The sequence below is a fragment of the Dermacentor albipictus genome, chromosome 3 (assembly GCF_038994185.2).
Source record: "Dermacentor albipictus isolate Rhodes 1998 colony chromosome 3, USDA_Dalb.pri_finalv2, whole genome shotgun sequence".
Classification (NCBI taxonomy): Eukaryota; Metazoa; Arthropoda; class Arachnida; order Ixodida; family Ixodidae; genus Dermacentor; species Dermacentor albipictus.
Genome location: NC_091823.1, coordinates 192,928,844 through 192,943,571, shown reverse-complemented (window position 1 = coordinate 192,943,571; position 14,728 = coordinate 192,928,844). Strand labels below are relative to the sequence as shown.

Here is a 14,728-nt window from a genome sequence, read left to right as displayed (position 1 = left end):
TCACTCAACAACAGGCAGTTTACTGGCGAAAGCTGGAGACAGGAACTTTCCCAAATTTACATATACTAAGCAAAATGTTCCCAAGTCAATACAGGGATACATGCCCGTGGTGCAGCGAAATACCCACACTTTATCACATCGCATGTGAATGCAATACTAATAAGGCATTCCACAAAATAGAAAATCTGAGTGCGGAGCAGTGGGAGAGCGTGCTCTCCTGCGGCAACCCTAGCCTCCAACAGAGTCTGATGGATCATGCCCGATGAGCAGCCACGCTCATTGGTGCCCTGGAATAGGGGCGCCAACCATGCAGGCCGGAGATCATCATCAACCAATAGAAGATGAAGACATCCGGCCTGACCGCTGAATTACTATTTCTAGAGCGATAAAGTTTACTTCCTCCTCTTCCTCGTCCCGTATCGCAAAATGCGTGGGTTGGCGGCGAAGTTCACGTGGCTGTGCAGAAGTTGGCGGAGCGGAAAGAACATTCAGGAGGGAGACAAACCAGGAGTCTGTTCACTGTTCAAGAGGCATGCCATGTCAATTTAGGTCAGTTTATTTCAGCGTTTGTTTTGTAGAAAAAAACTGAAGACTGCTAGGACAAGCACAAAAAGCTGTTAAGCTGCAGCTTGACTGAGGGCTTGCCCCATTACTTCGCAGAAGGAGACAAAAATTTATTTGAATGAAAAAATATTTACAGATTTCAAATTGTCACGTAAAGAAGAAAAACGGGAAAAAAGACAAAGCACATCATATAAAATACTCAAAAAATCTGTAGCGACTGCTCTGTTATAGTATGTCAGTGTATAATATATATTGAACAGTATCGCACAGAGCAGTCTACAGAAAACGCTAAGCACATGACGTAAAATAATTAGCAACAGCTCTACAAGAAAATTAAAAAAAAGACCTATGGTGGTACGAGCAGCCAAGAGAAAGGCACCAGTTGAATGCGGTTGTGCAGTCGATTTCACGGGAGCTTGGGATAGGGCATCCGCATCCAAGTGTTTAAATCCCGATCAGTACACAACGCGAATGTATAATTCTTGCAGGCGAGGAACCCAGCGTCCAAGGCTACCAGAAGGATCCTTCAGGGATGCCAACCAACACAGTGCGTGATGGTCAATCAGCACGTTGAAAGTGAGGCCGTATAAGTAGGAACGAAACTTACTCATTGCCCACACAATCATGAGACACTCGTTTTCAGTTACCGAATAGTTGTATTCCGCATTGGTGAGGGCACGGCTAGCATAAGCAACAACACACTCAGAGAAGCCGGGTTTGCGTTGCACGAGTACTGCATCAAGACCGACGCCACTGGCGTGCATGTGTACTTCGGTTGGTGCAGTCGGGTCGTAATGGCGTAGAATGGGTGGTGAGGTAAACAGACGCGCTAGTCTAATAAAGGCGTCGTTGCAGGCCTCGGTACAGTTGCAAAAGCTACCAAAAACTTCGTAAGCGGTGCTGTGATGGAGGCATAGTTGTGGAACAGCGACGAAAATATGAGCATAAGCCCACAAAGCTTCACAGTTCCTTTACCGTGGTCGGCTTAGGAAACTCCGCGATGGCGCGAAGTTTGTCAGGGTCAGGAAGAATCCCGTGTTTTGAGACTACATGACCTAGTATGGTGAGCTGGTGAGCCCCGAATGACACTTCTTCAGATTGAGTTGAAGCCCTGCGTTGAATCGTGCGCAGACGGGCGAGGTGCGTAGTGAAATCGGGGGTGAACACGATGACGTCATCTAGAGAACACAGATATATATGTCATTTTAGACCGCGTAAGATGCTGTCTAATATTTGCTCGACTGTTGCAGGCGCATTGCGAAGTGCAAATGGTATCACTGTGAATTCGCACAGACAATCTGCGGTGACGAACGCCTTCTTTGGGCAATCACATTCGGCCATCGGGACTTGCCAATAACCCGAACGCAGGTCGAGTTAAGAGAAGAATTCGGCGCCCTGCAAGCAATCGAGGTCGTTGTCTATGCGTGGAAGAGGGTAAAAATCTTTTCTAATAATTTTGCTGAGATGCTAGTAATCCACAAATAACGTAACTGAACAACCTTGTTTCTTGACCAGCACAACGGGAATTGACCAAGGACTACTGGTAGGCTCGATGACTCCACGCTGAAACATGTTGTTAACTTGCTCCGTAATTATACGACGATCCGCTGGTGATAAACGGTAGGGACGCTGTCGCAAAGGGGTGTTCGTTTCCGTGCCAATTCTGTGAATAACGGTGCTCGTTCAATCGAATGATGCTTGGTGGCAGTCAAACGAACTTCTGAATTCGTTCGTAAGGGTGAGGAGCTGCTTGCGTTGATCCGGAGGGAGGTTGCTGTCGATGGAAGGGAAAAATACTTCCGAGGACACGCAAGCGGATGCAAGATGCGGTGTCAACGCGTTCTGCTCAGGCTTCGGAATTGGCTTGGAGGAATCAATAGGAATGATAACATAATCGACGACTGACTAAACGTGGCCAAGCCTCTCATTGCGGCGTAACGTGAGAGGGCATGAGGTACTGTCGAAAATAAGGATTCTGGAGGCATCCTGGTGGAGTGCTAGGACGGCAAATGGCAGCGACGCATGGTGGCGGCGACTGAATACGTCAGACGGCGTGAATAGAACTGTAGTTTCAGAAAGGGCACCACAGTGAACAGGAACAACGATGGCACTGAGATGGGGAAGGGTAGTGTCAACAGCCACGACAAGCTTGTCAACACCAGGCGCGGACGGGCACATAGGCAGAAGGTGCATCGCCAAACAAAGACACTTCCACCTGAGCACGAGCGCAGTCTATAACGGCGTGATGGCGCGCTAACTAATCTCACCCGAGGATCACATCATGTGAACACGAAGTCAACACAATAAACTTAATGTCGTAGAGTACGTCTCCAATGATGACTTTAGCTGCGCAGGCTGCAACCGGATGAATTCGCTGTGCGCTTGCAGTACTGAGGGAAAACGCTGTAGGTTGCGTTGTCACTTAACGAAGAGAGCGGCAATTTTCTGACCGATGACGGATGTAGTAGCACCGGTATCGATCAGCGCAACACCTTCAATAAAAACTTCCACGAAATTGGTGGGGGACAAGCGAAAACTTACACAGGTCGACGACGACGCAGCTCGTGCCTCCGGAGCTGCGGCACTCAGTTTTCCGTCTCAGCGCTCCGTCCGCGACGCATAGGTGACAAATATCGGCGGCGTGGTGAAGGGGAGCGACGAGAAGGGAAGCGTTGAAAGGCGGAATCAGGCTGGGGGTCTCGAGCGTACACACCAGGTGGTGCGTCCTGTGGCGTATAGTACTGGGGCTGGAAAGAATAGCCGTGGTATCGTGGTGCACCCGGGGCTGCCGTGAAGCGCCGACGACAGAAACGTGCAACGTGACGTGGAATTCCACATGCGTAGCATATTGGTCCATTGTGAGCAGTACGCCACGGATTTACGATGGCTGCTGTGCACCATGGAATGGCGCCTGTGGCTGTCGGAGAGGTTGAGAGACCAAGGCTGGCAGTCAACGTGGTGGCTGTGTAGCGGCAGCCGCATAAGTGAGTGGTGCGGCAACAAGTGTCGGCTGAGAGACGGGCGGCAGCACCTTAAAGAGCTGCTCTTGAATAACATTTGTGATAGATGGCGTTAGATTGTGCGTAGGCACTTCTAGAGCCGGCAAATACGACAAAGTCGAGAGCTGCCATGCTACTTCCACACACACATATTCATTGATTTGCGGCAGTAGCGTATTCTGGTCGGCACCTCCGGTTAAAGTGCCGAGATAATCGTCTAATGTGGTCGGCCGCCGAACTAAGACGCGTTGTTTACGTAGCACATCAAAGCTCTGGCACAATGTCGTAAGCTCAAAGACGGTGCGTGGGTCCTTGGCCAGCAAAATTTGAAAGGCATCGTCGTCAATGCCTTTCAGGATGTGTTTAATCTTATCTTGCTCGGTCACAGAAGGATTCAGGCACTTACATAAGTCGATCATATCTTCTATGGAGCTAGTAAAACTTTCGCTTTGCTGCTGCGCACGTCCGCGGAGACGCTGTTCGGCAAAGAGTTTGCGCACGGCTGGGTGGTGGAACACGTCTGCGAAGTGTTTCTTGAACGCAGTCCATGTAGAGAAGTCGGATTCGTGGTTGTGGTACCACCGGCTTGCGACGTGTTTGAGATAAAACGAAACATTGTGGAGTTTAGATGGGTCGTCCCACTTATTGTGGCCTCTCACCTTTTAGAATGTCGCCAACCAATCTTCCACATCGTGGTCATCTGCTCAACTAAAGAAGGAAGGATCATGCTGGCGCAGTGCACCAGTTACGATAACCTGCGGGGATTTGGCGACGGCCTGCTGGGTGGTTTCATGAGGCATTGTCGGGGTAGTGGATAGCGTCTAATATCGGAGTTCCAGGTTTGAATACCCCGCACCGCCACCACTTTGAAAGGGGGCTTATTAAGGCTGGACGGCAGGCGGGAGGACCGCACGACGGGCCAGCAAAGACAGTCTCAGCCGGCGTCAACAGCTCGCAATCTGCGCTCGCACCTGCTGCCTAGACAGTATCCCAACGCTGCGTGCGTTGCTCCATCCCCACTGAACTAGGAACAATAACCGCACACGACTTTGACGAGCAGCAGAGAGCAGACGTGCAGTCACGAAGCCTTGTGGAGCATTTAGAAGGCAAGACCGATGTTTTCTCTCACTTTTCTTTTAACACAACTACGTCCACGTAAAAAGAAAGTTCTTCCCAGTCCGTGCAAACTGCCTTCTCATTGTGCCCACAGCACTCCATCTAGATGTCTTGCACGCATTGCACGACGATCAGACAGCCGGACACCTCGGGTTTCCCCACACGCTAACAAGGATACCGGAGAAGTACTATTAGCCGCGCTTGAGAGCCGACGTCGTCCGTTGTGTAAAGACATGCCGTGGTTGCCAGCGACACAAGGCAACGCCGACAAGGCGAGCGCGATTACTACAGCCGATCAAGCCTACTTGCCGATTATTTCATCAAAAAGAAATGAATCAGTGGGGCCCTTTCCGACGTCAACATCCGCAATAGATTGTCGTGGCGACGAAAAACCTCACCCGCTTCGGTGCGCTGCCGAAAGGCAGCGCACCGAAGCGGGTGAGGTTTTTACGGCCTTTACTGCAGAGCTCACCCAAACCATTCTGTAATACAGCCAGACAAGCCACAGGAGGACAACTGCGCGCCACCCGCAGACAAATGGTGTTACGGAGCGGCTGAACAAGGACCTTGCCGATATGCTAGCGATGTACGTCGACATCGAGCGAGAGACATGGTTTGCCTTGTTGCCATGCGTAACCTTCGCTTATAGCACGGCAGTGCAAGAAACAACGCAAATCATGCCGTCCAAGCTGGTTTACGGAAGGAACCCGACGACGACTCGAGACGTCATGCTGCTACACGTCACAGATAAAGAGAATCTCTATGTTGTCCCCTATATCCAATGCGCCGAAGAAATCGAACAGCTCGCGCGCCTGCAAACCAACAACCAACAGAGGACCGACACCCGACATTGCAATCTTCGACGAGCGAAAACTGTTCAGTCACTGTGTCGGACCTTAAAAGATCATCCGACGTGTTGGCGCACTGGACTATGAGGTCGTGCCAGACGGTATTTCATAATCACAGCGCCACCGCACATGACCTGAAGTCTTCCACGTGGTTTATCTCAAGACCTTGTAGATACACTGACGAACTTAGGAACTTCGTTTATTTGTTGATTTGTCTTTCTTGCTTTCTCTATTATGTGTGCTTTTGTTTTCAATTTCGTATCTGTTGGTAGTATCGGGACGATGCTTATTAAGCGGAGGGTATTGACACGTGTACTTATTTATCCTTTTCCAGGGGACTGCATTTCACCCGCTAATTGCTTATTGTCCCAGCGTCAGCGCCAGACGCACCTGCATTATTACCACTTACTGCAATGTTATTTCTGGTTTGTTGCGTAGTCTGTTGTGAGTAGAACTTGCTAGCTTGCGAATCCTTGCGTAACCAGATTGTATGCGCGATGCCAATCCTGGGGCCCTGTGACGTAAAATCCAATATGTTTTTGTTCCAGTCTCTTGACGTCAAATTTACGGAACCGCCGACGGAAACATCGGGCGGTTACCTGCACGGTTGTCTAAACAGACCCATCAAACACTCTCCTCGTTCATAGAAGGTCACTTTTGTTTACTTGAAACGCGAATAACATTGCCTACACTGAGCGGCTTGTCTTACCCAATTGGCTGACAAGAGGCGAGGAGCACGTTAAAGTGGAGACGGATTCGATGGGGCCGAGTCAGTGAACTGAAAATCGATCAACGGATGAAGAGGGTGTACCGGCATCTGCGATTGGCCCGCTTGCCATTAATTTGCTTTAGGTTGCTGGTCGAAAATCGCGACGGCATGCAACGGAAGCTTAAGAATGACGCTAAACTGGATCCTCAGCAAAGAAGAGCTGGCAGAACGAGGTCATAAACGTGTCTAAAATGTTGGAAAACGTTGCACGGCCACGCATAAAGGTTTATTATACGCAAATAAATCCATGCTCTCCAGTAGGTGCAAGTAGCCAGAGCCTGAGTGATCGCCGGCAACCATCGTGCAGTTTAAGCAGTAGGGGTGGCTAGCCTTCCTACGACACTAACCAGTGACGGTGGTGAGTTCACTGAAGCCGACGTAGCGGACAAATGCAATAATCATTTTCTAACTTCTGGTGCAGCAGGTCAGACAAATAATAGAACAAATGACTGTGAACAATGCATTTATTCTTCCTGCGCACAATTGATTTTCTTGACTTAATATAATGAATTAGAAATACCTGAAATCGTTAAATAATAATACTGCCGCTGCCTATGATGACATTAAAGCTGACCCAATTAAACATGTTGCTGAATTACCATGTGGCCCACTACAGCACATCTACAATCAAGCTTTCGCCACGGGTACCTTTCCTGAACGCATGAAGATAGCCAGAGTAGTAGTCATTCACAAAGGTGGCTATCATAATGACTTCAATAACTATCGGCCTATATCTGTGCTACCTTTATTTTCTTAAGTGTTAGAATATACATTAAAATCACGAATAATGAAGTTTATTGGCGACCACCAAACGCTTTCCAAGCAGCAATTTGGCGTCCGTGAAAAGAAATCAACCGAAACGGTGCTCTTAGGTATTCAAGAAAAAGTAATTAATAATAATGGGACGCTCTTACGTGCATAGTGTTTTACGCCTCAACGAAGAGTATGCGGCGGCACCGAAGAGCGGTGAACAAAGAAGACGACGGGTGGCTGGCTAGCTGAATCACGACAGGCGCTCAGCTGATCAAGGCCATTCGTCATCTGGGCGAAACATATTCGCCATCGCACACATACCTAGCAAGCTTGCCTCACCAGCACCCGGGGCCACTGCGGAACCGTTCTCCAGCATCCGATCGCAGCTTGACACCACCACCCTCTCCTCGTGAAAACCGATCGCCCTCTCCGCGGCGTCGATAGCCGTCGCCACCTCCGGAAAACTAGCCAGCGCGGCCGTTGTAGGTGAGGTCGCTGGACAATCTTCGATGTCGACAGAGATACCTCCAACCGTTTGTATGTTTAAGAATACGGCGTCTGTATTAATTGACGGGGTTTCATCCATGGCCTTAGTGGACACGGGAGCAACCGTTTCAGTGATGAGTCTTGCGTTCAAAACCTCCTAGGATGAAAAGTGATGTTTCGCTGGGACCATGCCGATACGTTTCGCGAAGTGAGTTGGGAGTTGTATCTTCTGGGGGTGTGTAATGTAGACGTTACCTTGGGTGGTCAAATATTTAACGCGGAGTTCGCTGTCCTACCTCATTCTACACATGACGTAATCCTGGGCCTTGATTTTTTGAAACTGTGTGTTGCCACCATCGACGGCAAAACGGGTGAAATCAGTGTAGGTACGAGCTTTCCTGGTGCGTTTATGGAAGGCCCACCGTATCGTGAAACTGTGCTTTGTGTATCCCGGGATACAGTTGTGCCTCCGTTATCCGCAACGTGTGTTTCACTTGCCTGTTTCCCTACCACCAACGGAACGTTTGATGTTACCGTGGAGCCCATTCATCTGAGTTGCATCAAGAGGAATGTGCTGATACCGTAATGCAGGCTGTCCGTTGTTCAGGGACGCACTAACTTATGGGCCGTAAACTGTTCGAGTGAACCTGCAATACTGCCACAGGGTCTGAAACTTGCCGCCTACCATGAAGATCAAGTGCTATTGCTCGCCATTCTTTCAAAGGCCCTTGATTCTGCGGATCAGCGCCATTTCGTTAATGCCTGTCCTGCGGCGCACTCCTCATTTCTGACTATGTTAAAGAAGTCATTGAGCACTAAGCAGCGTCACGAAGTGGCGAATATTCTGCTAAAACATGCCCGACTATTTGACTTTTTCCAGCAAGAGGGGCCACAATTGTTTCTTCCTTCTCGCATACACCATCGCATAGATACGGGATCTGCCCAACCGCTGCGACAGAAACCATACAGAGTCTCACCATAGGAACGCAAGGTGATCAATGACCAAGTCCACGAAATGCTAAATAAGAATGTTATCCAAGAATCCTGTAGTCCTTGGGCAGCGCCAGTGATCCTGGTTAGAAAGAAAGATGGTTCATGGCGATTTTGTGTTGACTACCGCCGCCTCAACACCATCACTAAAAAGGACGTATATCCTCTTCCGCGTATTGATGATGCTATAGACTGCCTCTCATCAGCGTCTTACTTTTCGTCTGTTGACTTGAGGTTGGGGTACTGGCAGATTCCTATGCACAAGACAGACAAGGAGAAAATGGCATTTGTAACACCAGATGGACTTTTTGAATTTGATGTAATGCCGTTCGGGCTCTGTAATGCGCCTTCAACTTTCGAGCGCTCGAGCGCTTCATGGACTACATCCTGCGTGGTTTGAAGTGGGAAGTATGCATGTGCTATGTAGATGATGTAGTGATTTTCGGGCGCACGTTCAGTGAGCACAACGCATGTCTCGATCTTGTGCTAGACTGCTTGGAGAAAGCGGGTTTGGTGCTCAACTCTAAAAAGTGTCATTTTGGAGAGCACCAAACACTCGTTCTGGGACACCTAGTGGATAAGGACGGTATACGACCTGATGCAGTGAAGACTGCTACGGTGGAAGCCTTCAAGCAACCTCGCTATATAAAAGAGCTACGCAGTTTCCTATGGCTTTGCTCGTACTTCCGTCGGTTTATTTGTAGATTTGCCAACATCGCGTATCCGCTGACATGCCTCCTTTAGAAAGGCGTTCCCTTTGAACGTACTCCTGAATGTGAAGCTAGTTTTCGTGAGCTGAAGTCTCGTCTGACGTCCCATCCCATTCTCCGACACTTCGACCACGCGGCTCCCACAGATGTTCATACGGAGGCTAGCGGTATTGGCATCGGCGCTGCCCTTATTCAACGCGTCGACACCAAAGAACACGTCATCGCCTATGCGAGTCGCTCTTTAAGTAAGTCCGAGCGTAACTGCACCGTTACAGAGAAAGAATGTCTTGCAGTTATTTTCGCAGTACAGCGCTTGCGGTCTTACCTGTGCGGGCGCCCCTTCACTGTGGTGACAGACCATCATTCTCTCTGCTGGCTGGTTAATCTCCGTGATCCGTCGGGCCGGCTTGCGCGTTGGACACTCCGTTTACAGGAATATGACTTTACCGTTTCTTATAAATGCGACCGCCGACACGCCGACGCTGACTGCCTCTCGCGCATGCCGCTTCCAACGACGGACTGCGACGCGGACAACTTCGACTGCTATATCGCATCACTGGAGCTGGGATTTCCTGGTATAGATACCTTCAAGGTCGAGCAACAAAAAGACAGAACTTTAGAACCACTGCTCATTACTGCAAGGCAATCAGCACCATCCACTAGTTTCTGTGTTCGTGATGGGGTTCTTTACAAAAAGAAGTATTCTGCTAAAGGCCCACGATATCTTCTTGTGGTCCTGGAGAGTCTCCGTGTCTCCGTCTTGCACGCTATGCATGACGATCCAACATCTGGTCATTAGGGTTCTGCGCGAACTCTCTACCGCCTTCAAGAAAGTTTTACTGGCCTAAAATGCGCCAGACGACCGCCCAGTATGGGTCCAGCTGCAGCAAGTATCAACGTTAAAAGTATCTGATGAGTGCTCCTCATGGTCAACTCCATTCAGTCCCACCCTCCAGCACTCCCTTTGAGCAAGTTGGCATCGACCTACTCGGTCGTTTCCCGCGTTCATCCGATGGGAATCGGTGAATTATCGTGTGTACCGATCACTTCACACGCTACTGTGAGACAGCTGCAATACCATCGGCTACTGCAACCGAAGTGTGTATTTTTCTGCTGCGTTTTTTCATTCTCCGACATGGACCTCCCAGAGTCATCATCAGCGATCGTGGGTGGCAGTTCACTGCAGACGTGGTCGAAGACATGCTTCGTCTCTGTGCTTCAAGGTTTCGACATTCCACCCCGTATCATCCCCAAACAAATAGTCAGAGTTCTGTTCGTGCGTTCCACAAGGCTAACATGCTGTCCATGTATGTCGCGTCAGATCATAAAAACTGGGGCAGCTACCTTTCATTACGTACGCGTTTAATACCTCAAAGCATGAAGTTACGGGCTACAGTCCCTTCTTTCTTCTTTACGCTCGTCCGCCTCGTTATACACTAGACACCATCTTCCCGTTTTCCAGCCACGATAATATTTGTATATCAGAGACAGTCTGTCTTGCTAAAGAAGCCCGACGACTTGCTTCTTTACGCACTCTTGTTTCACAAGACCACTCGAAGGCACGCTGCGACGGCCGACGCCGACACGTGATATATGACCCTGGTGATTAAGTGTTGCTCTGGAAACCAACAAGGAAACGTGGATTATGTGAAAAACTGCTGCCCACTATATTGAACCCGATGTTATTACTGAGTGTATCAGCGAATTAACCTACCGCATAGCACGTCTCACATCAAATAGTTAGCAAAGACTGAACTTTCGCACGTCGCCCGTTCAAAGCCCTTTATTTCCCGACATCCTGCCTGGCTTGCCCGGCGGGCTTCGTCTGCACGGAGGGAAATGTGACGCTCTTACGTGCATAGTGGGTTCACGCCTCAACAAACAGTATGCTGGGGCACCGAAGAGTGGTGAACGAAGAAGAAAACGGGTGGCTGGCTAACTGAATTTCGACAGGTGCTCAGCTGATCAAGGCCATCGCATCTAACGCTACCCGGCTTCAAAGTAACACCTTTTGTGCGCGTAACAATATTGATAATATGCATTACATTCTTGGTTTATTTATAGACTTTAAAAAGGCGTTCGATTCTTTTAAGCATCCCATTTCGTTTCGCAAGCTTCCACACTATGGTGTTAGAGGTTTGGTATTAAATCTGACACGCAGTTATCTATTCAACAGGGTGGAATTTACTAGCCTAAATGGTTGCCGTTCTCTATTACAGCTGATAAAATATGGCGTACCGCAAGGCTCTATCCTTGGACCATTATTCTTTATTCTTTGTGTAAATGATCTTGTGAACATACCGCGAACTCCTGACATAGTTCTCTATGCAGACGACACAAGTATTTTTTTTCACAGGCAAACACCTATTTGAACTTGAAAAGGTAGCTAATAGGTTGTTACCTACCCAAGGAAACTGGTTGCATTGTAATCAACTTCAACTAAATGTACAAAAGACTAAGTATATTATTTTCAAAAGCCGTAATAAGCCTGATGAGTATAGTACCTGCATAAGATTTAAAGATTGTGCTATTGAACGGGTTTCTACTTATAAGTTTCTAGGTGTCGTCTTTGAAGAAAACTTGAGCTGGACACCACATGTAAACAAGATACATGCAAATATGTGCAGGTCATTTTCTGTATTGTATAATACGAGAACATTGGTGCCAAAATGGTTAAATCTACAGCTATAATATGCCCTTGTTCATTCACATATACACTATTGTCTGCTAATTTGCGGTACAACTACTAAGACGAATTTAGATAGGTTAATAATCGTACAAGAAAGAGGTGTGCGTTGCATAGAAAACTTTTAACGTAGTGACCACACTGCACCATACTTTTTCAAGCTAAACGTACTCACTATAGAACATCTATTCCAACTAATGCTTGCTATGTATATACATAAGGACATTCTGCATGACCCATATACACTGTCCACATTTTTGTCACCCGACAACTCGCAATATCACCTTAGGCATAACAGACTTATAACACCTATGTTTAAAGCCAAATATGGTACTTAGACACTCGCCTACCTAGTACCTCATTTCCTAAATAATAATCCAGAAATCGCTACAATGATTCAGGAATGCAGATCTGCTTACGGTGTAATAAAAAGGTTAGGAATTGTCTTATGCTAAGTTCCTAATGCTACTTAACTGTCCTTGCGGTCTCGAAATTTTTCTTATTATTTTAGTCGTTTTTTTTCTTACATTTTTCTTCTATTTGCTATATGTTTTGTAACGCACATACGTATTATTTGCTTGTTTAAATATTTCCATGTTCTCGCGCATTATTGATGATATATTATGTATAAAGTGTAGCAATCTTACTTCTTTGTATACTGGATTGCTTGCCGCATACATTTTGTTCTTTTTATTGTTTCTACATTGTTCCACTGTATTTTCATGATGTTACACCCCCTGAGCAATGTACGGGTAGGGGGGCCTTTGTCAGGCAGTTGCATCTGCCTTTAGCCTCTACATCCCAGGCAATGTACTGTCTAAATAAAGCATTCATTCATTCATCTTCTATTCCTTTCGTAACGGGGCAGCCGGCAGCTATTCAGAAGAAAGTTCAGTTTTGTTCGGCATATTAAGGCATCTTTAACGCGTGCACGTCACTTTGACGCGGTGAGTTTCCGCGCTTTCGTGACGTCGCGTGACAGGCAGGTGAAGTGGGTGTAGCCCGAAAGCTTTTGACCAATAGCAGAGGGCTAATGGCAAAAAGGCGTCGAATCAAAAATAAGTATTTTTCTTTTGTTCGATCAAATCATGCATAGTCAGTATGTACACGTCATATCACATGGGGACCTATGGCGGTTTTTGAGACGATGAGTGACAAAGATGCGAAGTAGGGGTGGTCCAAAAAGTTTTCAACCAATCGCGGAGGGCTGATTGCCGAATTGCAATAGAAAAGATTGGAAGAGCTTTACGTTATAGCACCCCTGCACTACTTTCTGGAAGAAACGCGGGCACCAGCGATTGCCCCGGAACCTTCGACGACTCATGTAAAAAGCCGAGCCTAGCTGTCTTCAAGTGGCGCTGCTTCTGGCCAATGGGTCTTCCCTTTTACTGTTACTGTTTTTCCGGTGTTTCCACATATATATTGCCTATCTGGATAAACGAAGGCAACAGATATATGGAAACACAGGAAACAACAAAAATAGTAAAACGGAAGGTAAATTCGGACATAATGAAACACAGAGGGCTACGGGGATACGATAGGTACGAGGGGCTCCGGGGCATTTGGAATAGTGTAATGGTCCCATGCCTTGCATTTCTAAATGCGGTTGTTTGCTTGAAAGCAGGGGTAGGATCAGGACTCGATGGCAACCAAAGGTCAGTGGGACGCCTCGCTATGGGCGCTCGCGGGAAGAGTACAAATGAAAGTATGCAGGATGATGTGGGCTGGACTAGATTTGAAGCGAGGGAAGCTCACAGTCAAATGAATTATGAAGAATGACTGAGGAATATGGAATAAAGTAAATGGGCTGGGAGAGCGTTCAGGTATTTGTACAGGAACAATATTGATTCGCAGCGGAGGAAAATAAATAGGAAGCTTACCAGCAAGTGCGCGGCCTGTATGGTGCGTAACACAGCAACAAAGACCGTCAAGCGGAAAGTCACAGATGCTGAGATAATCCCATGAATGGCGGCAATAGAACAGAAACCTGCCATGAGTAAGTACGTAAGAGGAAAAAACGAGATCAGGAAAGAAACAAGATAACTCAAAGCGAAGCTCATTACTTTTTGAGGCGAGATCAGCATGCCTGAGATCACGCACTTATAAAGCGATGTATAAGAAGGAAGATGAAGCATGTGCTTGCTGCGTTAAAGCTAGGGGAACGATGGAGCATGTTGTGTTAGAATGTGAAACTCTCTGCCCAGCGGTGTTTTAGAAATCATTGGCCTCCTTCAAGTCCTTGGGTTCAGCGAGAGCAGGGGGGTAGTAAACATGTCCACAATAGAGACCAGTAACAGGCGATAGGAAGGTTGGTGGAAGGAAAGCAGGGAAACGAGAAACTGAGGCGTAAAAAAAATAAAGTCCACAATAGAGGTTCAGAAATAGCGAGAGAGCGTGAAGGCTTCTTCTCACCAACGTGAAGGGCGGCATGGATGGTTCCTTTCTGGGCCTCCTCCTGCAGAAAAGGCAGCGACTGGGCGTTCACGTTGCCCATGTCCCCGAACACGGCCAGCCGGGGACTCCACCTTGCGCTGGCGTTCTTCGCCCGGAACCAGAAGGTGGCACTCCACCCCATCCGAGAACCACAATGGTACACTGCAGGTAGCGCCACAGCCAACACTCAATCAGCAGGTGCGATACTTAAGCACAATTCTAATTTCCAGGGTCCTTACCAGTGAGCATACTAACTGGTAATTGAAGCATTTTTATACCAACAAATTACGATGCACATTAGCCACGCTTATGTCACTCTTGCGGCAGTAGCATGTGACTACTTAATGAGAAGTGTTAGCCTATAGGGAAAGGAT

The 14,728-nt window shown here is 47.8% G+C and overlaps 1 protein-coding gene across 4 annotated transcripts in view; it reads right to left on the bottom strand.

Annotated features, from left to right (window-relative positions):
* The window catches only part of LOC139057690 (acid phosphatase type 7), a 297,629-nt gene that overhangs the window by 216,156 nt on the left and 66,745 nt on the right, over window positions 1–14,728 (bottom strand). For all 4 annotated transcript variants that reach the window (XM_070536425.1, XM_070536423.1, XM_070536424.1 and 1 more), the window contains exon 3: window positions 14,334–14,516. In XM_070536425.1, coding sequence (XP_070392526.1) covers window positions 14,334–14,516 — 183 coding nt within the window. The remainder of the gene's footprint in view (window positions 1–14,333; window positions 14,517–14,728) is intronic.